We start from the raw sequence: 26,319 nt of genomic DNA, 5'->3' as shown, positions 1-26,319 counted from the left end.
TCATTATTTATAAGAAATTTGTGGCTGCTGTTTTCCATATTCCCTAGAAGACCTGCATGCATGTTCCTTTTACGTTACTCTTATTTGAACAAGTTTTTTGGTTTTGGGGGGTTTTTTTTGTTTTTTTTTTTTTTACTATTCAAACAGTTTAATACATCTTTTTTCAGAAGAACTCTGCTGGCGGTAAATCTTCACAATCGCACTTACATTTTAAAATTCGGAGACTTGGAACTATCACAAGAAATGCTAGAAGCCTACTAGATATACATTTTATTTAAATTTCATGGTACTGAAATGTCAAAGTACTTATTTAGTACTCTGAATGTAAAATAGCCCTAGATCTTAAAGGAAAAATACAGTCAAATTTGAAATCAGAATGTAATCTTTGGGCAAGCTGTTAGGGCTTTAGTGATTCCTCTTCCATTTTGAGCTTTTAAAATAGTGACTGCTGGGCTTCCCTGGTGGCGCAGTGGTTGAGAGTCCGCCTGCCGATGCAGGGGACACGGGTTCGTGCCCCGGTCCGGGAAGATCCCACATGCCGCGGAGCGGCTGGGCCCGTGGGCCATGGCTGCTGAGCCTGCACGTCCAGAGCCTGTGCTCCGCAACGGGACAGGCCACAACAGTGAGAAGCCCGCGTACCGGAAAAAAAAAAAAAAAAAACAGTATAAGAAAGAATGATGAGATCAACATTCACCATTCTTGGATCTTCAGCAAATTCAGGATCAATGTAGAAAAATACTGGCATATCTACTCCCTCCTGTGGATTAAGCCCTTGTTCTTCAAAACAAAAACAGAAGCACTGTATTTTACTGAAATACTGTCCAGCTTCAAATGGTACGACATTGTATGTAGAAATTCCGTTTACTGGTTTGTCAGTAGGAGTCTTAGCTTTATAAAACGCCAGTGCAGTCTTCCCTGGCGCTACGTATATTTCTGTTTGCTGAGGTCTAAAGTTCCACTGGAGACTTGCATGCACATCTGCATTAAAGGTGACTTCAGTGATGCGATCCTTAACAGGTACCATGTTTCCAGTCTGGTCTGATGCATGACCTGCTACTGCCGATTCTCCAGGTCCAGTAGTCTGGCCATAGAGCCGGTAAAGGGGCACGGCGGCGCAGGACACCTCCCCAGCATGCCCACGGCCGCAGCGGCCAAGCTCGTGAGGAGTGTCTTGTTCGGCCGCCGCCAATCCTCGTCCTGTGCGCGCGTGAGGGGGTTCGTGCTCTTCGGCCGCCGCGGCGGCCGCACCGCCAGCCTCGGGCGCCTCCCTGTCCCGAGCCGTCTCAGCTCCCTCTAGGCGCCCCCTGTCCTGCTCCTCCCCGACCGGAGACAAGGCTCTACCCTCTCCGCAGCCCTGGTCCGGTTCCCAGGGTGATTCCAGGGCCACCCGCAGAGAGCGACGCGCCTTAATCCCGGACGCCAGAGCCCTCCCATGGCCTGAACAAGTTGTTTTTTTTTTAAGAGAATCAGAGGGTAGGCAGTCATTTTTCAAGCATTCGTGAACCGAGGGCTTCCTTTGCTGTTGCTACAGTTATCCACTGTTTCTTTATAGTATGATGCATCTGTGTACTCACACATCCTCTGACTCTCAGACAAAACCTAGTTCTTTTCTCCCTCGGTTATTTCATGGATGACCCCGCACGTTACCAGTCACGTGGGGACAGAAATGATACAGTCATTTTTAGAAAGAATTTTTCTGGCCCTTAGTGAGATTTGCCCATTCACCCTCCACCACCTACATCAGTCCCTGCCTTTCCACACTGCAATGCTCTCAGACTGAGGTCCTCGCTTCGGGGGAGGGTGTACTTGGCAGAGCTCTTTGAGCTCTGCTGCAGCTAGGTCCCCTTCCTACCTCTCATTTACCTGCCACGTTCCTATCCCTTTCCTCCTCGGCTTTCTGCCTGACTCCGATTTGGGAGTTTGTGGGTGTTCTGCTGGTTTTGCTGAAAATGTGATTTCTGGGTAATTCTCTTTGTTTTGTTGTATTATTGTTTTTGTTGTTCGGAATGGCTGCCAGGAAGAGAAGTGAGAAAATTCAGTGGAAACCAGTCCTGTGAACATTTAGAAATATTTTCCTCCTGTTTTCTTTCTAGAAGGATGACTTTGCGTAAGGAAGCGCAGGTTATATGTATACCCATCGACCAAGTTAATCTTCAAAAATAAAAGTAAAACACAGTCAGCCTAGCATACTACTTCTTCATAAACGCAAGCTGCTTCTTCCGGTGCTCAGAGATCTTCCTTTAACAGCCTGTTCTGGGAGGCTGCTGCTTTGTAAACTCAAGCCCATCAAGCTGTGTTCTTTTGGATGATTCAAAAGACTTGTCCATCTTCATCTTCCCCATCACATTTTCTTTGACAGGTTTTAATTACCCACCTTGATTCTGGGGTCCTACCGAAAGCTCTCTGTGTACACAAAGATGTAATTTGCCTGAGCACGGCAACTTAAGTTGATTGTTTTTAGGTGTGCCCTCCTTTCTAAAGGAAAATGTCTTCACTGGGGAAATTCAATTATGAATTTAATAAATCTTATGATATTTTAAAACATCCTGCATGCTCATTTTCTAAGCAAAATGCTTAATAGTGCATCTTCATGCAGTAGCGAGATCACAGCTATGATGACAAGGGAACGATATAAAATGGTCAGATTTCATAAACAAGAAGACTAGTCCTGACACCCAACATAGAACATATGCTTTAAATGATTTCACTAGTAGCAATTATGCTATCATTACCCTCCCACCACAGCCTGCCAATTTAAGAGCTCTTTCACTGATTCATTCAAAAACTATTTATTAAATGCCTACTGTTGGCAGGCCCTGTGTAATTGCAGAGGATTCAGTGATGATCAGAAACAGACATGTATATATCACCCTTCCTCCTCCCCATATCCTCAAGTCCGTTCTCCAGTAGGTCTGTGTCTTTATTCCTGTCTTACCCCTAGGTTCTTCATGACATTTTTTTCCCTTAAATTCCATATATATGTGTTAGCATACGGTATTTGTCTTTCTCTTTCTGACTTACTTCACTCTGTATGACAGACTCTAGTAAGGTACATAGCTAGTGGGAAGCAGCCGCATAGCACAGGGATATCAGCTCGGTGCTTTGTGACCGCCTGGAGGGGTGGGATAGGGAGGGTGGGAGGGAGGGAGACGTAAGAGGGAAGAGATATGGGAACATATGTATATGTATAACTGACTCACTTTGTTATAAAGTAGAAAGTAACACACCATTGTAAAGCAATTAAACCCCAATAAAGATGTTTAGAAAGAAAGAAAGAAACAGACCTGATTCCTACGCTCATGCTCCCATTATCAGCGGGGAGATAAACATTACTCAAATCAATGACACAAATAAATTTAAATTTACTACCGTGGCAAGGGCTACATTGAATTATGCTGGGAGCTTACCCTGTCTGCAGTCTTGGTTGTCCCTTTCTTTGCTGGCAGCAACTGTGGCTGACTTCAAATTCCCATAGGACTAGGACCCCTTGAGATTCTAGGGGATGGGCAACTAGTATTTCTTAGCACTACCCTAAACATCTTGCACCTAAGATCAGACTGCTGGGTCCCTGAGCCAAAAATGTTTATTCCCTGCTTTCCCTCCATACGACCCATCGCTCGTCCTTGTCCTGTTAGAAGAGTGACCAGTGGGAAATCAGGTCTCTCCACAGTGAGTTTAAAACTAAGAGGCAACCCAAGCAAGTGTCTTCAAAGATACCAAGAGTGTAGTAGCCCAAGCACCTTCTGAACCCTCTACTCGTAAGTAAAAACCTATTCCGAGTGATCAGTTTGCTCAGTACCTACAAAGGAGATTATGATACTGTGATAGCAGATTGACTTAAGAAGTTGGGGGAAGCACACCCTAGGAAATAGTGGTTGGGATTGGGTCTGAAGGAAGATTTAAAGTCAGTTAGACAATGAGCCAGGGGAATCAGGCAAAGGTAGGGAGAAACAAAAGGGTCAGAAATAAATCTAGTGTGGTTAGGTCACCAAGGTGGTGCAAAATGAGTCTGGGAAGATATGCAGGACTCTATCTGTCAGGGTCCTGGAGGTAGTGTCTAAAATTTGAATCTTTATATCCTTGTTTGTGTGCGTAGAACAGCAGGAGTGGGGAGAGGTGATATCCACGTTGCCTTCTGAAAACATCCCTTTAGAGGAAGTGAAAAGATAAATAAAATGAAAGGAGAACCAGTTAGAAGACAAGTATAGCATCTCAGGTGAAAGAAAATGGTGACTTGGACTAGGCTGGTGACAGTGATGTTGAGGCAGGTGGATAGTTTCCAGAGATTCCCAATCTATAGGACTTGGCCATGTTGAGGGAAAAGGAAGTGTCCGGAATGGTACCTATGTCTCTGACTTGCATAAAAGATGGTGTTTCCGTTCACTGAAGTAGGGAATTCGAGAAGAGCTACAGTGGGGTGTGGGCAGGAAAGGGGGAAGAGAAAATGAGTTTGATTTTGAAGGTGCTGCGTGTGAAGTGCTTCAAGGAATCTAAGTAAAGTTGTCAGGTACCTGAAGTTCATATGGGAGATCTGGAATGAAAATACAAATTTAGTTTTGAGAAAACAGAATTTTTCTGAGGTATGGTTGACTTACAATGTCGTGTTAGTTTTAGGTGTTCAGCACAGTGATTCAGTTATATTCAGTTATATATATATATATATATATATATATATATATATATATATATTCTTTTTCAGATTCTTTTCCCTTATAGGTTATTACAAAATCTTGAGTATAGCTCTCTGTGCTCTACAGTAGGTCCTTGTTGATCATCTGTTTTATATATAGTACTATGTATGCGTTAATCCCAACCTCCTAATTTGTCCCCCCTCCTTCCCCTTTGGTAACCATAAGTTTGTTTCCTATGTCTGTGGATGTATTTCTGTTTTGTAAATAAGTTCATTTGTATCTTTTTTTTTTAGGTTCCACATATAAGTGATGTCATATGATATTTGTCTTTGCCTGGCTTACTTCACTTTGTATGATAATCTCTAGGTCCATCCATCTTGCTATAACTGGCATTATTTTATCCTTTTTATGGCTGAGTAATATTCCATTGTATATATGTGCCACATCTTCTTTATCCATTCCTCTGTCGATGGACATTTAAGTTGCTTCCTTGACCTGGCTATTGTAAATAGTGCTGCTATGAACATTGGGGTATATGTATCTTCTCAAATTATAGTTTTCTTCAGATCTATGCCCAGGAGTGGGATTGCTGGACAATATGGTAACTCTGTTTTTAGTTTTGAAAATACAAATGTATGAGTCATCTGCATACAAGAGGTTTTCCTGAAATTCAGATTTCTCTTTACCGTGCTTCTTTTTCCAACCTTTCCAATTTGCAGATCCTTTGCTTTGATACAGAAAATGGTAAAGTTTGAGAGTTTGATGTTTAGTTCTCCACCTCCCCTTTCTCCTCCTTCATCATCATCTGTTCACATTACACCATCTGGACCACGTCTCAGGATTGTCCTTGTTCTTCTGTTTGTTCCAATTCATATCTTTCCAAAAGCCTTTTTCTTTTTTTTTTTTTTCTTTTACTGTCCCTGGCTTTTTTTATCGCTTTTATTATTTTTTTAATTCAAACTTCATTTAATTCTGGGTTTTGGCACTCTTGGTGCAATTCCTGTAGACGCTCATCACTTACGTGTATTCTTCCTTGATTGTGAACCCATCTCTCTTGTTAGAAACCAGTTCCTTTAATTTGAGCGTTTCAAAACCCTCCTTGTTCAATTCTTGTGGTCTCTTTAAAGGCTTTCTTCTTTTATTCTCATCTCAACCACTTGCTGTTATATCATCAGAATTAAGGTTTGGGATCCTACTTTCCTTCTTGAATCACCTGTCCTTTCATGCTATCTAATCAAAAACAAGTGTCCCCTTGTTAATCAACTATACTCCAATATAAAATAAAAAGTTAAATAAATAAAAAACTAGTCTCCTTCTTCCTCTCTTTCTCTTCTTCTTCGTCTTCTTCCTCTTGCTCTCACTCTCTCTGATTTGGGGGGTTTTTCTTATGGAAAATTATCCATGGTTAAAAACCAGCACGAATGGTTCTTCAGGTCGGTCTACAGTCCCTGAGTTCTCAAGGATTTTGCAAGTTTGGGGTTATCTTGACACTTTTCCCCCCTCTCCCTATCTACCTTTTGCAAAATTTATTATATATAACAAATTCTTGTAGTTGCAACCATTATATGACAGTATTTCTATGACAAATTAATAATTTTATTAACATTTATTCAGATATGTGCAAACCATAAAATTCACCTATTTAAAATATACCATTCAGTGGTTTTAGTGTATTCGCAGAGTTGCGCAAACATCACCACCATCTAAGATAAGAACATTTTCATCACTCCAGTAAGAGACCCATTTGTATTCACTTCCCAGTACACTGCCCACAAGCCTATAGAGCAACCACCGAGCTACTTCCTGTCTCCATAGATTCTGCCTGTTCTGGACATTTCATATAAACGGGATCACACACTCTGTGATGACGTCTGTCAATCAGCATGCTGTTTTCAAAATTCATCCATGGGATAGCATGTGTCAATACTTGATTTTTAATGCCAAATCATATTCCATTATATGACTATATCACATTTTTACATCCATTCATCAGCTGATGAACATTAAGACCGTTTCCACTTTTGCGTCTGGGCTCTTGTAAGACTGTTTCCACTTTTTTGTGGGGGGCTATTGTAAATATTGGTGCTGTGAACATTTGTGTACAAGTTTTTGTGTGGACACGTGTTTTCATTTCTCCCGAGTATATGCCTAAGAGTGGAATTGCTGAGTCATATGGTAACTCTGTTTAACATTTTGAGGCAAATCAACCATTATTGCTTTTTCTTTATCATTTCTCATTAGAGGCAGCCATGCTCTCATTAATTCAGGAGAGAACTGGGGGCTTGATTTTGCATGGTGACAAAGTCAAAGAAAGCTTAAACAGTCTTTAAGCTAAAACTGCTTTGTTCAGTAACGCTGTCCTTGTCTACTGATTATCCAAGACTTGTCTCGCTGTTGTGATTGCATATTTTCCTTGGTAAAGCTGGATCTTAGTAAATGAGACTGCTCGAATTCTGTGAAGTAAGACGCTTGAGAGAGGAAACTGCAACACTTCCTTTGCCCATCTTGGAAATGAGACACTTTCACTAAATAAGGTTCTTTTGGGATGTTTTCTATGGAAGTCATTTTTTAAGAAAGAAAAAGTGTTTGCCGAAAGGTTTCTAGAACATGTTTAATTCATTTGAAGAAAATGAATCAATGATTAAAGAATGTGACTTTTTTTTTCTGAAAGAGAATTCGATGACCTGAGGACAGATATCTATTGCTATCTTGCTTCTGGGTCTCCGTCTGTAGGAGCTACCGGAATGTTGTATCCAACACAATGTTGTGTGTGTGTGCACACTTATCTTCAGAATTGTAAAATGCATCTATCTGGCCATTCACTGGTCAGACAAGCAGGTTTTCTTTTTAAAGAAAATTACAGAGATCGCTCCCCCACGTGGATTTCTCCTTGACAAAATATATATTATCCACTAACGTGCTGCAAAGTGAATCAATATTCCAAGAATCCACCAAGCTAAAAACAGCAAGGTAATTTTGCTGGGACCGTGAACAGGCAGGACATTATCATTGCAACTGCCCTGCCTACTGAACAGACTTAAAAATCTCCACTAAGTAGTCACTTCGGTGATAAGATCTGAGTTTGTTAACTATCTTCATAGGAAAGAAACTGTAAAGTTGCAGGTCTAGAGTTGTGAGCCACGGGCCAACCGCTCCCCACCTCCCAAGTTCTGTGTTTACTGCCTTACTCACCCACTTTGCATCGGCAAATCACAGGGAGAAGCTAAATGCTCTCAGCTGCGCTAGACCAAATCAAAGCTGAGATGAATAATGAACTTACTTTTCCATAAAGACATTCTGTTTGGCATTTCAGCTAATAAGGTAAGCTAATGGCAATTCTGGGCTATGGAAAAGGAGAGAAATAGTCTCTTTGTGTTTGTTTTCTGTGCTAATCCATAATTTTTCTTTTAACATACTGGAGTTAATGTCATGTTTCACGATGCCTGCGAATTTGGGATGAACAATCTCATAAAGAGTACCCACCCCCCATCGGTGTGCCCTTTTCCTTTGATTTCGTTACTTATTGGTACTGGAGGGGCTGAGGGAGAAATCCAGCTTTTTAGAAAGAATGGCATCTGTATGATAATATTGTTATCATGTATAATGCAAAGTGAATTTAGCTTAAGAGCAGAATAGGTAGATGCAGCAAAGACAGATAAAATGATATAAGCCCTGATGATTGAATGTATTTAGCGTGATATATTGTAAATTAAACGTTGAATGTGCTACAAGGAAAGCAGAATACATACTTCGTGCTGGTTTCTGAGTCATTTCATTTCTAAGTACATGTTATTCTAGAGAAGGTAGTAATTTTCAATTGCTAAAATTATTCCACAGCTTCGGTTTAGGTGGGTTTTATTTTGTAAGACTGTTTTTAAAATAGCAGCGTGCCGGGAATGTGCATTTTCCTCATTACTTTCTTGATTTACTGTGGCTGCAAGGATTTCAGTTCGTGTGGAAAACGTACTTGTTTGTCCACTGAAGTTCAGGGAATAAAAAACCATCAGACCCCTGTGAGACTTTCATGGCTACCTTGGCTACTATATCTTAAAATCAAAATGTGATGAAACAGTTATGAGATTGGGATTTCTTTTTGTGATCCAGCTTTTCAGGGTTTAACACGGAGATTTTTCTTTTAGTCAGATCGGAGCACAAATCCCTGAGACTAGCAAAAGCTTAGCAAGATGGGGTGGGGACGAAATTACCATCTTTTCTTTTCAAGAAGAATGGCAAAAATGAAAAATAAGATTTCTGTTTTCTGGGCTCGTTGCTATGTCACCTGAAAATCGTAGACTCTGTTCTCTCAAAGTAGGTGACCTCAAAAGATATTTCAGAAGATCTATTCAAAACAGCCGAAGTATGTGGGAAATTTTGGAGAAATGGAAAGGAAATGGTTCTCCTTTTCCTACCTAATTTTCCCATTTTGTTTTTATGCGTGGGAGATGAGCTGTGACACCAGATATTTTTGTTTCGGGGAAATCTTTAAACATTGCAATCAGACTCTTATAGAAAAAGGAAGAATTTTTCTTCTCCCCTCCTCTAAATTGTTCACAGTATCTGTTTTTCCTAGAAGCATAAAGGGATGCTAAGTTTCAGCACAAGTCTTTAGCCACTGCTAAAGACTTAGTTCCACTTACATGTCCCCCATGTACCACCTACAAATTGTAGGCATTTCTCTGGAAAAACCTCTAATTTAGCAAACCTATGAGAAGTAGGAGTGTAGCATTTTAGTCTATCGCAGCTCATTTTTAAGAACATATGTTACCTATTCATACTTCAAGGTTTTAAAATATGTCCAATTTCACAGCTTTTCTCTGTGTGGAGGACCGTTGGAAGCTCAAACATGGCGGAGTGCTTGGGGTTCGTAAAGGTGTTTGTCTTCTTTTCCTCTTTCTCCCCTTTCCGTCTGAGACCTCATCACTCCAGACCATGCTTGACTGTCCCATGCACTTTTATTGCTTCCTTATTTCTGACATTTCCCCCCGTTTCCCTTCTCCCCAGCATCACTGATCCAGAGCCTATGGGTTGCACTGTGTCCATTTGGAAGTTGGAAGAAATGAACAAACTAGAAAGCAAACTCTGATAACCCCCAAGTTGTTGTCTTCTATTTCCTGTCATTTATACAATAAGAAAACTTTGATACCAGCATGACTTTTTATCCACTACTGCCACCTAAAACCAACCCGATGATTTCAATATGCAGGGTTTTTTTTTTTTTTCGGTACGAGGGCCTCTCACTGTCGTGGCCTCTTCCATTGCGGAGCACAAGCTCCGGACGCGCATGCTCAGCGGCCATGGCTCACGGGCCCAGCCGCTCCGCGGCATGTGGGATCTTCCCGGACCGGGGCACGAACCCGCGTCCCCTGCATCGGCAGGCGGACTCTCAACCACAGCGTCACCAGGGAAGCGCAATATGCAGGGTTTTTGACCAGCATCCTTTTGGTGATTCTTTTTGTCTACAGTGGTCAACCCACTCACCCTTCACCATGAGATGCAAAGTTCCTAGTCCTTCCAGGCATTCTTAGTGATGCCAGATGAAAGCAGGTGTTACAGACTAACTCATTAACTCCTTGTGTTAATTAATGGAGAAAATCTAGAGAAAACAGCGCCTCTGCCTTCCCTTCTCTCTCTCTCTCTCTCTCTCTCACACACACACACACACACACACACACACACACACACACACACACACACGTGGAAAGACCACGGAGCCGCCATCCACGGAGGGCAGTGGTAACCGAGGCAACAGCGTGGTCACAGATGGCCCGCCATCCTAACAAGTTCTTGGCACACAGCGAGGAGGCTTGAGCAGAAGGCAGCAAACAGATTTGTTCCCAAATACATGTGAAGCCCATTTGTGGGGACAATCAGAATTAGGTGGAGGAGGAGCAAAGATGAGAGGGGGACTGGAACATCGCTACACTTGGTTACTATCGCTAAGGTTACCTCGTTGACGCACACAGGCTGGAGGAGCCCAGGGTATCTGCGTTATAAAAGTAAAGGTGGGCTTCCCTGGTGGCACAGTGGTTAAGAATCCACCTGCCAATGCAGGGGACACAGGTTCGAGCCCTGGTCCGGGAAGATCCCACATGCCACGGAGCAACTAAGCCCGTGCGCCACAACTACTGAGCCTGCGCTCTAGAGCCCGTGAGCCACAACTACTGAGCCCACGTGCCACAACTACTGAAGCCCACGTGCCTAGAGCCTGTGCTCCGCAGCAAGAGAAGCCACCGCAATGAGAAGCCTGCGCACCGCAAGGAAGAGTAGCCTCCGCTCACAGCAACTAGAGAAAGCCCGCGCGCAGCAACGAAGACGCAACACAGCCAAAAATAAATAAATAAATAAAATTAAAAAAAAAAAAAAAGTAAAGGCATTACTGAAAAGCCAACAGCTCTAAAACTGGGCTCACTATCTTCCCCACAAGACTTCTTAACCTGCGTTTCCTACTCCTGTAAATAGGACCACCGTCTACCCATTTTTTCAGCCCAGAAACAGAGGGGAAAACCTGGATTTTCCCCTCTACCTCCCCTTACATCTCTAAGATAGACCCCTAAGAGTTGGTTGGATGGATGAATGAATGGATGGGAAAATCACCAAGTCCTACAGATTTTATTTCTATCCACTTCTCTTCATCCCCTCTGCCACTATCCTTGTTGAAGCGCCATAGTTTCTCACCTAGATTAGTATAAATTCCTCCTAAGTGTTCTTCCTGCCTCTAGGTTTCCTCTAATCCAGTTCATTCTATACATTGGGTTGGCCAAAAATGTTCGCTCGGATTTTGCCGTAAGATGTTACGGAAAAACCTGAGCGAACATCTTGGCCAACCCAATACTAGCGTCCAAATGACATTTCTGAAATACAGATAGAATCAGTAAATCTTCTGTTTTTATATCCTTCAATGGTTCCTCCATACTCCCAGTGGTAAAGTCCAGACTTCTTCCCATGACTTACAGGGCATGACATACTTGGGAACCTTTTTCTTTCACAGCCTGATTTCTGAACACTCCCTCTGTCTACTCTGCATTTCATCCACACTGATGTACTTTTAACTTTCTCATATCACTCCAAACTCCTCTCTTCCTTATTTACGCCTTGTGAACTTTTTAGTCTTGGCTGAGATGACACTTCCTCCAAGAAGCCCTCTCTGACTGGCCATGTTTGTGTCCAGTCTCTCCCCATAGTTCTCATCACATCCATTATTTCCTTATCATGCTCCTTCGTTTTACATGGGGTTGCCTATTCCACTCAGTTTCATGAAGGTAGATATCTGGTCTCTTATTCACAGTGTGGCCACAAACGAGCCCAAAGAAAATTCTATCCGACTGCATGAATAGAAACTTGGACTCCTTAACGACTTTATTACCTTTTTTTTTTTTTTTTTTTTTTTTTGCGGTACGCGGGCCTCTCACTGTTGTGGCCTCTCCCGCACAGGCTCCGGACGCACAGGCCAGCGGCCATGGCTCACGGGCCCAGCCGCTCCGCAGCATGTGGGATCTTCCCGGACCGGGGCACGAACCCGTGTCCCCTGCATCGGCAGGCGGACCCTCAACCACTGCGCCACCAGGGAAGCCCTATTACCTTTTGTTTTGATGAGGTTGCAGAAACCAAATGCGATAATTCTTTATGTTACTCATTCCTGCAAAGAACAGTGCTAAAGCCATTCATGTAAATTCTTTCATCTTCATGTGCTTATACCCGTTTCATAAATGAGAAGACTGAGGCTCAGGTTGCCATGAGTGACACTGATATTAACGAATGGGCCCCCTGGTCTGTTTGATTCCAGGAGCCAGCTCTTTCTATCCTCCACGTGGCCCACTGCCACCCTGGAGTGAGAGAAAATTTTAATCTTAAAGATGAACAGTGGATGGTAGAAAAATCCTTGATTTTTCACCACCTGCCTGTTCCTTTGCTTTCTGACCTCCCCAATGCACCCTGAGTGTATTCTCCCCTTATTGTTAACCTGAAAGTACCTTTCTTTGTGCTGTATTCTTTCTTCTCCAGGCTCAGTGCCTTTTTCTGCCTTTCTTGTTCTCTCCATGGTGAGAGTAGCTGGGCCTCACGTTTCTGTTCTATTTCCATTGTCCTTTCCAACATGAATTTCTTTCCTGGTCCTGCTCTGTGATTACTCCTTTCACAGCGCTGTTGCCTGAGCTCAGTTAGATCTTAACATTCATCAGTCATAGCTTGACGTCAGACTACTCAGGGGGCTTCCAGTGGCCTTTCAGGGGGAAGCAAATTGCTGCTGTTACCACCCGACCCCTTAATTAGCGGTGCTCTCTGCGGGAGAAATCTCTAGAAGTGCAGCTAGAAAAGGAGCATCTACAACTTCTGGACAATTGTCCACGTTGTGTTGACCGCGATTGTCTTTAGGGTCCTTGTGATCCAAACCAACCCACGGATGCACGTGGTCCCAAAAGCTGAGAGACAACAGTACAGCATCGTGTGAGGAGCACACGCTCCTAAGGTGGATGGACCTCGCTTTCTCTATCTATGTGGCCTCGAGACATCAGTTTACCTTTCTGTGCCTGTTTCTTCATCTGTAAAACAGAGATAATAACGGTGCCCACCTCGTAAACTGTCGCCTAGCACAGAGTAAGTCCTCCTCCACGTTGGTAGTGCTGGCGGATGGGGTATATGGAGAAATGGCTCCGAATACGGCCCATCCTCATCCTAGAAAAGTGCGAATGTGACTGTTTAGGGCAAATGTGGCTTTGCAGGTGGGACTGAGCTAAGGATCTTGGGATGGGAAGATGACCCTGGATTATCTGGGTGAGCCCTCAATGGAATCACAAGGGTCCTTGTAAGAGGGAAGCAGAGGGAGACTTGACCACAGGGGAAGGCCATGTGACCATGGAAACAGAGATTCGAAGATGCTGTGCTGCTAGTTTTGAAGTGGAGGAAAGATGGGCAAGGCAAGGACATGGATCATCCCCTAGAGCTTCCAGAGGGAGCTCAGGGCTGCTGATACCTTGGTTTCAGCCCAGGAAACCAACTTTAGACTTCTGGCCTCCAGAACTGTAAGGGAAGAAACGTGAGTTGTTTGAAGCCACTAAATGTGTACAATTTGATACAGCAGCCCCAGGAAACTAATACGGCGGTGATATTTTAGGAAACGAAAGATGACTCCAAGTGAGCTGATAGTGTAAGAAAGGGGATATTACAAAGGCTGCTGCATGGGGGGCTGGGAGGGGGGCAGGGGGTATTGGGGAGGCCCTCTGAGCCTTAGATGTGCGCCTGACAGGTGGTTGGAGGTACCGCAGTGCCGTGTGTTAGAGGAAGGGCAGAAGGAGAAAGTGGAAGGGTGCCGCCTGGGTGGGGATTTTAGGCAGAACCAGAAGGGAGGTCTTGTGGAGGCGGCAGCTGGTGAGTGGTGGTTGAGGCTGGGGTGTGGCAGGGAGGGTGCCAAGCCGAGGGTAGAAGGCCCTGCTCGGCAAGGAGTGATCAGTTCAGAAGAAAGGATGGTTTGGGGATTTCCTTGAGGAGGGAAAAGAAATGTGGACTGAGAAAAGACCCACAGAAACCACAGGACCGATTTTCTATTGTTCTCAGCTCCCTATTCCTCATAGAAAAAAGGCAATCCAAGAAAAGGCGTTTTGAAAAAGACCTGTTGTGCTTTAAACCAAGTCAAGATTATTAGCAAGAGATCGAGTGCCTTCCGCTTAATCTACAAAGCGGTCCCATCCGGAGAGGCTCAGTCTGGAGTGAAGCTTGTTTTGAACTCTCCATGTATTGTACGCAAATTGGTGTTTCCTGTAGAACACACTGCCCTTTCTCGAGGCCATGCCTCCACATATGCTGTTTCCTCTCGTGTAATACCCTCTTTTTCTCCCTGGGTCCAGCTGGCAGTCTGGACCACCATCCAAGTCTCAAGTCAAGTACGACCTCCTTGAAGCAGTTTCCATGGTAACTGCACTGTCTAGTATGTATTTTCCAGCAATGTCGTAACTTCATTGCAGCCACACTTGTGTGCTTCTCGCTCCCCTCCCGCCACAAATTCTACCTCTCCCTCCACAGATTGAGATCCCTGGGGGCACATACCAATCTATGAGTACTTGCATCTTCTGCTCCCATAGTGCATGGCATATAGGAAGCCCTCAATAAATGTGAATGGTTGCTAAGAGAGTAGATCTTAAACATTCTCAGTGCAAAAAAAAAAAAAAAAAAAAAAGGCACTTAAGTGATGTGATGAGGTGTCAGCTATGTTAAGCTATGGTGGTCATCATTTTACAATATATAATTGTATAAAGTCGATAGGTGGTACCCCTTAAATTAACACAGTGTTATATATCAATTGTAGCTCAGTAAAGCTGGAAACAGCACACACAATGTAAGGGGACTTCAAGAACAAAAAATAAATGTGAATGGATGGATGGCTTCATTCATTCATTCATTTATCCTGTGGGCAGAGTTATTGTGGAATAAAGAAAACAAGTACAGTTCAGGAACCCTAATGTCAGTGTCTTGAGAAAGTAAGGCCTTCTACACTATTCTTTCAAAAGCAGGAAATTATAAAAGGAAATAACACCAGAACTGCATGAAACAGGTATTAATTCCTTTATCATCTATCGTATAGTTCAAACAACAACTCAAAATCGGAGCTAGAATTTAAGAACAAGTTTTCTGGACTTCCAGATTGAATTCACCTTCTCTCCTATGACATGATTTTTCTTTTTTTAACTGAGGCAGTCTATCAAGGGAGAACAACAGAATACCATGTGAAATGCACACGGATTTATTTTCAAGCGTAATAAAACCGCAGGTGGGTTTTTACCTATTGTATTTCACAATTGAGGAAAACTTGTCTAAAATTCACAATTTTTTCCTTAAAAAAGATAAATATGTCATGTTCAATGCATGCTACTATCATTAATGGTTACTACTATTATCTTTTTTTATAAAAATGGATAGTAAGAGCAGTAGTCAAACATGTCATGTTAAAAAAAAACAAAACAAAAAAAAAACATGTCATGTTCATATTGGGAATAAAATTATATGAACTGACTCACAGACAAAGAAAACAAACTTATAGTTGCCAAAGGGGAGAGGGAAGGGAAGAGGGATAAATTAGGGGTATGGGATTAACAGATACAAACTGCTATATTTAAAATAGATAAGCAACAAGGATATGCTGCGTAGGACAGGGAATTATACCCATTATCTTGTAATAACCTATAACGGAGTATAATCTGCAAAAATACTGAATCGTTATGCTCTACACCTGCAACTAATACAATATTGTAAATCCACTATTCTTCAATTTTAAAAGTTATCTTATAATAATTAAATGCATCACTAATAAATTATCAAGTGATTAAATATCTACAGTCTCTGCCCACAGCAAGCAATTCAAAAGGCCCAATTAGTATGTTGAAGTCTCAGGAATAAATTATAATCTACTTCATCCTCATCCTACATCCTATTTTTTAATTTATTTAGGCTGTGCCGGGTCTTAGTTGGGGCATGCGGGATCTTCATTGTGGCATGTGGGATCTTTAGTTGTGGCATGCGTGTGGGATCTAGTTCCCCAACCAGGGATAGAACCCAGGTCCCCTGCATTGGGAGTGCGGAGTCTTACCCACTGGACCACCAGGGCAGTCCCTGAAGTACTTTGTAAACGTCGAATTACATAGTTAACAAGCTCTAAGAGTTTATTCATTACTGTGAACAGGAAAAAGTTGCAGCTGGCTACCAGATTGGGTGATACATGCCTACATCGTACATCGAACATGTAGAATTTGAACACCTTCCGCCTGTAAAAGGCACGATGCCTGCCGTTGTAGGCGATACAGATATGTGTACCAACCATGCTCAGTTCTGTGCTTTACAACTGCTGAGAATTTCTAGTCTTATTTGTTTATAAACCAAGCAATGGGCTGTTTCTTAACATCTGAAAGACCCTGATCGGCCTGATTAAAACTGATTAATTGCTTTAAAGAAAATTGCCTTAAAGAAAGAACAACTCGCATTTTAATATTTCCTGACTCCAAGTAAACTAGTAACAGTGTTACTCCCTCTTAGTACTCTGTAATTAAGTCCTGTGTTTGTGATAGGGGAATGACTTTGTTGGGCTAGAACATCAGGAAAACTCAGTTCTTTGACCCACTCACGGAAGCTTTGAACGGTTGGCTGTCCTTCTAACACAGTTCCGATCTTCTCTCTCTCCTTTCCATGGTTTTAATTTTGTGGCTCTATCCCAATCTACATTATTTTAAAATTACGAAGAAGTTAGATGTCATCGACTAGGCATGTACTGGGCTTTTCAAAAATTGTCTCGTTTCTAAACTACCATGAAATCTAGAGAGAGGAAAAAACGTGTAGTGTTTGCATTCATCACTGCACATGACTTTTATAAGCTGGCATATTTTGCTTTTCTCAAAACAAAAATTCTAAATCAAGTCTAAGGTCTTTAAAAAATTTAGTATTTTTTGCAAGTTTTGTTTATGAGGAGGATGCATTTGTATAAGATATAAAGTTAATATTGTTCATTACTTGATCAAATTAATGTATTCACAGAGTCAAAAATCACATACAAATCAAGTTGAAGGGACCATAAGAGGGAATATACTTAAGTATCGCCTATGTCTAAGTGCTTCATTTTTATAGAAAAAACATAAACGCTCTAAGTTATTGAGGAGGGAGAGCTAATTCATTATAGCGGAGGTTTGAACATAAAAAGGAAAGAAGAAAGAAAATAACATGTTCGGATTTTGAAATCTTATGACATCATAACACCCCAAATTGGGAAGGAGATGGAAAACACATCTTGAAAACCTGGTCCACACATGCATGCCTCCCTCACAAAATCCCAGCCCTATTTTATTAACACATTTTCACACGGAGCAGTTGGATCTAATGAGAGGCTAGATCTTGCCTTTGTGTCCAAAATGGACTTATTTCTCCCCTCATTCTGAGTTCTCCTGTAGCCAGCCCCAGAGCCTGGAGAGCCTGCTTCGTTGTTCATCATTAGCGTTTATCATTTTTACAGAATGCCACGGCACGCTCAGAACTATACCTTGCTATTCAAAAGAAAACACAAAATCCCTGCACTTGGCGGGGAGGGTGACCCAGACCATTAAAAGCATTCACAGAGTCTAAGAAAAGGAAACTACAAGAGTGATGAAACCATGCATCTGGTAGGCTGCCTCTGAGAGGTGGATTCCCAGGGGCTATGGATGGATGGGTGCCTGGGAATTCTTTCTCCCGCTTAAACTGACCACCGACTGCGATGGCTCAGAGCAGCAGGCTACCTTGGAGCAGGGGCAGGTGGCAGTCCCGCAGTGGAGCAAGCCAGGTATTGAAGTCACATAACAGGTGGGCGAAAGTCCCCTTCCTCCCCAGTGGGCAAACACCATTCACCTGCCATCTGTGTGACAGCATTCAGGGTCAGGGGAACACCTGACAAAGGGTGAAAGAGAATCTACTCCCATTACTTTTATGATCATGCAGAGAAAACTTCCATCAAAACAGAGGATAAGAATGTGGCGTGGTCCATTTGCAGCAACATGCATGGACCTAGAGATTGTCATACTGAGTGAAGTAACTCAGGCAGAGAAAGAGAAATATCGTATGATATTGCTTATGTGTGGAATCTAAAAAAAAAAATGATACAAATGAACTTATTTATAAAACAGAAACAGACTCACAGACTTAGAGAAAGAACTTATGGTTACCAGGGTGGGGAAGGGTGGTGGGGAGGGATAGTTAGGGAGTTTGGGATTGACGTGTACACGCTGCTGTGTTTAAAATGGATAACCAACAAGCACCTACTCTATAGCACAGGGAACTCTTCTCAGTATTCTGTAACAACTTAATTGGAAAAGAATTTGAAAAAGAATAGATACATGTATATGTATAACTGAAAAAAAAAAAATGTGGCATGGTGATGACATACACCCCTGCCCTCACACAGACCTGATTTCCTCTTTCATATTACCCAATAAATGCAATTTCCTCCTAAAGTACATTTTTAAATAAATAAGAGCAGTAGGATTCTGACAAAGGTATATTTTTCTGGGTGGGAAAGTGATGCATTTGGTTTCATTTCCTCCTGGTGTCGTAATCCTTTGTCACATCAGCAATGCTACCAAGATTGGAACACTGATTTTAATATTTCATACTTTAATTGACTTATCTACTCGGTTTGAAATTTGGGGTGACAGTATATTTTCAGCTCAACCTATTTTAATTCTTATCCTAGACTCCAAGGAATCAGATGACAGCAGGTTTAAGGTAACATTAACCACTTCTTATTTTTGGCAGGTTGGTAAAAATTATTAAATTTTAATTATTAAATCGGTCTATAAAGTCAAGTAAAATGCACTCAAAATCATCCTTATATTCATTTTTGTAACCACAGAGCCTGCCACATGGCAGGCACTCAATAGCTAGCTGATGAAAGAATGATGGGGGGAAGCACATCATTAGAAGCACCTCCATATGCAATCAGAAGGAACTCTTTCTAACCATATTTGAGGTTTCCGCTAAACGAATTACAATCACCAAACAGTAAAACTCAGGTGAGATGCCCTTAGACCTCCAATGATCGTGACTGGTTTCAAAAGAGCTATAGTTTATTTGTTAGAAAGGAGAATAAGTTACATGAAGTCCTCATAACATAAAATTTGCCTTTCTTACATAATGGAAATGGTAAAAGTGGCATTAGAGTTCTGCTTCTTTCTCCAAAGGATATTTTTTTAAAAGCACCCACAAATGTCATCCCATCTATTTTTAAGCAAAGTGCTGCTGGATAAACAGCTGAATCGTCTAAACCCAACGGGAAAATTCAACTTTAATAAGCTATTTTATCTCATTGAAAATAAGTGACACAGACCGATACAGAACATATGGGTTTTTGCATACGATTACATGTACATTTTCTTAACTTTAAATACAAAATTCTAACCCAAGCTGAAAATACAGGAAAGAAAAATAGCTTTAATAATAGTTCTTGCTGATTCTCCTACCCAGCTTTCATCAGTTTCCAGTTAAAACCTGTTCCTTAGGTTTTCTTTGCAAGTGATGGAATAGAATCTGTAGACTGAGATCATGTGAAGACGACACAAATTCTAAAAGGCCAGATCTATATGGACTGTAAATTTGTGGACTTTTCACAGATTTTGTTTTTTTAAAGAAAAGTGCGTTTGGGGTTTTTCCACAGAATTCATTTTGTAATGAAATTGATACATGTTCATTCTGAAAAAAATACAGACAGTACAGAACGGTACCGAGTTAAAAGTGAAAGCCCCCTGCTTCCCAGGCTCCCCCCTCCTACATCCTAAAGATAGCCACCACTATTATCATTTTAGTGTTTTCTGATATTTCTTGCATGTACTCAAACACAAAAATATATGCGTATGTATGAGTGTTATACTGTAAATACTATACAGCACGTGGCCCTTTTACTTTATTATATACGCAGTTGACCCCTGGACAACATGGGGGTTGGCATGCCAACCCCCCACGAAGAAGAAGATTTGCATATAATTTATAGTTAGCTCTTCCTATAGGCGGTCCCTCCATATCTAAGGTTCTAGATCCTCGGATTCAACCAATCAGGATCGTGTAGTTCTGTAACATCTACTATTGAAAAAAAATCCACATATAAGTGGACCCACACAGTTCAAACCCACATTGTTCAAAAGTCAACTGTGTTGGTCTTCTCTCCAGGTCAGTAAATAGATCCACCCCATTCTTTTTAGTAGCTGTGAGACGCGTCGTTACATGGCAGTGTTCCTTCCTCTAGCAATTGTTTAATGCTCATCTACCATATGCCGGGCGCACTTCCAGATACTGAGAATAAAGAACTAAACAAAACAAAATCGCTGCGTTCAGGAAGATCGCATTCTACGTATTGAGGAACTAGGATGTTAGCAATGCATGTCGACAACCGTCATTCACGATCACATTGTTAGCTTTTTACAAATGATGCCAAAATAAATCGCCCAGTAATTAAATCTTTAAACCAATTCATCAGTTGAATAAATTGCAGATATTATTTTTATATATCAGTCTTTCAGTCAGTGCTTTTGTTATGTTATCAACTGAGTTTCATTAATTAAAATAATGCAATAATAGAATTTTTATGAATCACTCTATCTTTTATAAATCTATATCCTCAAGTACCTTAATAAAGATATTAAAATTTTATCTGAATTGAATCCACCTGGGATAGCCTATGTTAATGCTTCAAAGGGGAAGCTGGTCAGATGCCCTAGTTTCCCTCTACTTTTACTGATCCATGTGCTAGAAACTTCTGATTTAATTATTTCATGATCCCCAAATGCCTCCCGGATACAATTTTTATGTCTCCTTTTGGTTTCTGTATAACATAAGAACAAAGGAAGGATGTTTTGTAAATCAAAACAAATAAATGTACTTCTCCATAGGAAATTCAAGAAAATTATGCCTCCTACAAAATTGGACAGAAAAATCAATTGTTACTTATGTGATTCTTGTTCAAAAAGCCATCCCTAAAACACCAGATAGGGAAAACCACTTCTGAGTGTCTGTTGCCTCTGTGTCCCATATATTTATTACAACTGAAATCAGGTCAAATTTTACATCTAGAAGCACTCTGGACGGAAGAAGAGAACAAATCCCCCCCTTTCCTGCCTCATCCTACCCCACAGTGTCCTACCTACCCCCTAGAAGTATTTTCTGTTTGGGACTTCTTACAGTGATATCGGAACATTTGACTAGTTTGGCTAGAAGCTAGGAAGCACTTAATTTTCTTTTTCTGATTTAAGAACTATGTCCTCCTTAAAAAAAAAAAAAATTCCCTGTGGACTTTCTGACACAAAAGAGTTTGTTTTGTTTTCTGGATGTTGTCCAACTCTGTCTCAAGAAAAAAGAAAATAATTACTTTTTGCCAGATGGGATATCATAAGTGGAGCTTAATTTAACACTTTTCTATTAATTCAAAATTTTTTCTTCCTCTGCACAAACAATTGCAAACTTGAGTGGGAGGTTAAGTGCCCCCTCACCCAGCAGCAGTGAGGTGTATATGAATTACAGCAGGCCAGCCTTATTACTAGGAGGAGGCTTGAATAGCTGAGGAACCCAAATCGGGTCAGTTTGACTCATTACCAAAAAGGTAAAGAAAGGGGAAAAAGACCCAAAATAAGCCTTTCTCAAATGAAATATATCTGCGTTGTTACTGTTTGTAGGAGTTCGCAACTTCTGTACTGGAAAAACATCATCGTTGAATACGAAATGTGGGTATGTGTCCGTGCATGTGTGAGAGAGAGAATTCTAAAGACAATATTCCAGAATTCCCGTCAATATTGGATGTTACAATCCAAAAATGGGCAGAAGACCTAAATAGACATTTCTCCAAAGAAGATATACAGACTGCCAACAAACACATGAAAGGATGCTCAACATCACTAATCATTAGAGAAATGCAAATCAAAACTACAATGAGATATCACCTCACAACAGTCAGAATGGCCATCATCAAAAAATCTAGAAACAATAAATGCTGGAGAGGGTGTGGAGAAAAGGGAACCCTCTTGCACTGCTGGTGGGAATGTGAATTGGTACAGCCACTATGGAGAACAGTATGGAGGTTCCTTAAAAAACTAAAAATAGAACTACCATATGACCCAGCAATCCCACTACTGGGCATATACCCTGAGAAAACCATAATTCAAAAAGAGTCATGTACCACAGTGTTCATTGCAGCTCTATTTACAATAGCCCGGAGATGGAAACAACCTAAGTGCCCATCATCGGATGAATGGATAAAGAAGATGTGGCACATATATACAATGGAATATTACTCAGCCATAAAAAGAAACGAAATTGAGCTATTTGTAATGAGGTGGATAGACCTAGAGTCTGTCATACAGAGTGAAGTAAGTCAGAAAGAGAAAGACAAATACCGTATGCTAACACATATATATGGAATTTAAGAAAAAAAATGTCATGAAGAACCTAGGGGTAAGACGGGAATAAAGACACAGACCTACTAGAGAACGGACTTGAGGATATGGGCTGGGGGGAAGGGTGAGCTGTGACAAAGTGAGAGAGAGGCATGGACATATATACACTACCAAACGTAAGGTAGATAGCTAGTGGGAAGCAGCCGCATAGCACAGGGAGATCAGCTCGGTGCTTTGTGACCGCCTGGAGGGGTGGGATAGGGAGGGTGGGACGGAGGGAGGCGCAAGAGGGAGGAGATATGGGATCATATGTATATGTATAACTGATTCACTTTGTTATAAAGCAGAAACTAACACACCACTGTAAAGCAGTTATACCCCGATAAAGATGTTAAAATATATATATATATTGGGGGTTAGAAGGAATCATGGAGCATGCCATTAGCAAAGACTCTTCTACAAAGATAATCATTCATTATCTTGAATAAGATTCTTACCTCACGACAGTTTTTATCATAAACAGTTGGCACGGTCTAGGTTCATGATACAATGCAAGACGTGACACATACCTATATTTATAAGCCAATGTCACTTTCATGTCTCTATTTGCTATATTTCGTTTGCACAGATTCCTTTGAGTGAAACGAATGTTGGTATAAGCTGTACAAAAAATGTAAGTTCCCAAAGACTGCGTTCTGTTGTGGTTTTCCCCATCTACACATAGGAGCCAACCTCCATTTTTGTTCTCTGCATATCCGTAGAGGAGATCAAAACAGTTTTGCAAATTGTGAAAAGAAGTCATGAAGATGAATCATTTTCTCATTTTGTTGAGTTCAGAGGATAAGTAGTTGCAGTATGATGAAGCTGAAAGCACTCAGGTCCTAGAGAGAAGAGATCTGAATTCTAGCCCAATTCTGCCACTTATTAGCGGTATAAACTGTAATTTACATTCCGGGTGTCCGTTTCTTCGTTTGTAAATGATGGCATTTATCAAAGCATGATGTGAATAGATGTTCATCTGAAGAGAAGGAATTGAATTTGACAAACCGAGTGATATACTCAGGTTTCTTGATTGGCAGACCTCCACAGAAACACCCAATTGCAGCTCCCTAGAGGCCACCAACGACTCTCTCCTGGATGCTGGCTATGCATTCGATCCCCCAAACCCACCGCCATGATACTGCACCCCGCCACCAGCTCCTGCATGCACAGGACATTCCCTACCTCTGCATATCAGATGGCAGACTTCTTCCCTGCTATTCATAGAGGAAAATCCAGGACTGAAGGTTCCCACACTTACATCCCAACTGATCCAAACATCAGGTATAACTCAGGTGATGTAATAAACGATTTCATGAGCACTTTTAGCTCATTTTATTTTTTAAGCTTATTTGATAATCTGCTTGGAACTGGAAATACAGGCAAGAATAAGACATAATCTCAGCCAGAGGAATGATGTCATCCTGCCTCTCGAGTAGCTTACAGTTGGGTGGGTGAGACGGATTTGTCAACAAGTGGTTTTAAAATATTGTGATCGTGTTGCATTAGTAGTATGGGCAGGTTGTCAGAGCAGTTCTTTATTTTTTTAGGTGAGCTCTATATTTGTTCCATGAAGGCAGGTCATTATGGAATTCTTGGTCTTTTAGAATGTAGAAGAGCTTAAACAAAAGATAGGTCTCTGAGAATCCTATGTATTTCACGTGGTGTGATGTGTAGATTTTCCTCTTCATTTGTCAACAAGAAACAGAAATTTCACAAATGACTCTCTTGCCCTTAAAAGCTTGTCCATTAAATTCACAAGCCCAGCGGGTGCTCTGCTAGGCGCTGGGTCTGAAGTCCAAACAGCGGAGGTTCCCTCTGCTTGGACAGCGTTTGTGGGGCTCCCGAGAGGCCGGTTAGGGAGCTGGTATTTACATGTAGGTTTTGACCCCAACTAACTCCTAGAGAAGGAACAGAGCACATACAGCTCACGACTGAAGACAGCCTGCCTATCAACCAGCTCTGAGTGGTCCTGTCTGCACCTGGAGTCTCACGCCCGCCGCCCCAGAAGCCGCCACCTGTGATGGCTGGTTCTGGGTGCCCCACCTGGCTAGGCTAGAGGACCCAGTTATTTACTTAAACACTAATCCAGGCATCCCTGGGAAGGAGTTGTGTAGATTAAAATCTACATTCAGTTGACTAAGGAAAGGCGCTGACCCCTGATAATGTGGTCGGGCCACGTCCAATCAGGTGAAAGGCCTAAGAGCAAAGCTCTTCTTCCAGGAGGAGCATCAGCTCTGCCCGCAGACGGCAGCATCAGCTCTGGCCTGAGTTTCCACCCTACCAGCCTGCCCACCAGATTTCATACTTGCCATCCCCCAAAACCAAAACCATGTGCCAATTCCTTCAAAGAAATCTCTGTTCATTCTGTTCTGCTCTCAGAACGTTGACTGATCCACTGTCCCTTACTCACAGCCCACTGAAGATGCCCCCAAGTGCACGGAACTTCCCACCCCAAGCCCCTCCCACCCCCAGGCTCAAAGAGCCTTGAACTATTCTACAGTCCGCCACGGTTCAGCTCTATTATGAATTAAATAGGCTGTAGGGGGTTGGCTCCCCGTGGGAACTTAATCATCACTTACAACATGATTTCTACACAAAAATACCTTCTGAATTCCAAAAACAAGCTTTTATTTAATAGACATTATATATACATATATATATATATATATATATATAAAAAATACTTATATGTAAGTTCATACCACCTTTATCCTTACAGTAAGGCCCTGAGTATGTGTTCCTGTCCTCATTTGATGTTTGAGAACACTGAGGTTAAAAGAGATTAAGGTCACTGGGCCAAAATCACACCTGGTAAGTCGGAGAGTCAGATCTGAACCCGGCTTTACCTGATTCCAAACTCTATACTATATTCATGTCACTATGATCCTTCCCCGTACGTGAAAAACTACCTGGGTAAGAATCACATAGTGGCAAAACATTCCATTTTCTTCTGTGCCACGTTTGTAGGTGTGCTGTGTGGAGAAGGGTTTAGACATTACCTAACATTTATTGAGAGCTTACTATGTGCCAGGTGCTTAAAGATTCCTTTAATGAAACGTCTAGGTTGAATAATATATCATTTCTATACTTGGACACTTCAAGATTCTAAAACATGTTATTCCTAATGATTTTTTCTCCCAGTCCATCTATTTTGGTCATAGATATTTAATGGGTTTTTCTCTCTAGTTCTTAAATGACAGAGGTTTCGCATTGACATCAAGTACCATATAAATTAGAATAAAAAGACAGGGCTGTTCTAAGGTGAATGAAAGCCTTTTAATTTATTTATTAATAACATGCAAATGCCTTTTCATTTTGCTAATGGTGTCCTTCACCGTGCAAAACTTTTAAGTTTGATTAGGTCCCATTTGCTTTTTTTGTTTGTTTCTTTTGCCTGAGGAAACAGATCCAAAAAAATTATTGCTAAGACGATGTCAGAATGCACTGCCTGTGCTTTCTTCTAGCAGTTTTGTGATTTCAGGTGTTACATTTAGAGGCGCAAACAACTAGGTATAAAATAAGTTACAAGGGTGTAATGTACAGCTTAGGGAATATAGCCAATATTTTATAATAACTTTATATGGAGTATAATCTATACAACTACTGAATCACTCTGTTGTACACCTGAAACTAATATACTATTGTAAGTCAAGTATATGTCAATTTTTGGAAAAACAACATGCAAATACATTCAAGCATCAGGCTGCCTGCTCTTGCTTTCGCACATGTGGTACCAACCCAGCTGATGGACTGACGACTCCTTC

The 26,319-nt window shown here is 41.5% G+C and overlaps 1 protein-coding gene and 1 pseudogene across 17 annotated transcripts in view; one reads left to right on the top strand and one right to left on the bottom strand.

The window, feature by feature from the left end:
- DLGAP1 (DLG associated protein 1) overlaps window positions 1-26,319 on the top strand; it is a gene marked incomplete at both ends in the record, with an annotated part of 319,449 nt that overhangs the window by 28,441 nt on the left and 264,689 nt on the right. For 3 of the 16 annotated variants that reach the window (XM_082852568.1, XM_082852567.1, XM_082852570.1), the window contains one exon: window positions 7,902-7,952. The exons of the other annotated variants lie outside the window; for them this stretch is intronic. In XM_082852568.1, the coding sequence (XP_082708694.1) occupies window positions 7,902-7,952 (51 nt within the window). Of the gene's footprint in view, window positions 1-7,901; window positions 7,953-26,319 lie in introns of those variants that run through there. 16 annotated transcript variants of the gene reach the window in all.
- Window positions 336-1,575, bottom strand: LOC309970595 (cytochrome c oxidase assembly protein COX11, mitochondrial-like; annotated as a pseudogene). Its single transcript has 2 exons — window positions 662-1,575; window positions 336-341 (listed from the first exon to the last, which is right to left on the bottom strand). The product of its transcript is annotated as a cytochrome c oxidase assembly protein COX11, mitochondrial-like (transcript).

The sequence above is a fragment of the Leucopleurus acutus genome (assembly GCF_964270905.1).
Source record: "Leucopleurus acutus genome assembly, chromosome: 13".
NCBI lineage: Eukaryota > Metazoa > Chordata > Mammalia > Artiodactyla > Delphinidae > Leucopleurus > Leucopleurus acutus.
The sequence above is the reverse complement of the archived record's forward strand: the minus strand, read 5'-3'. Positions and strand labels throughout refer to the sequence as shown.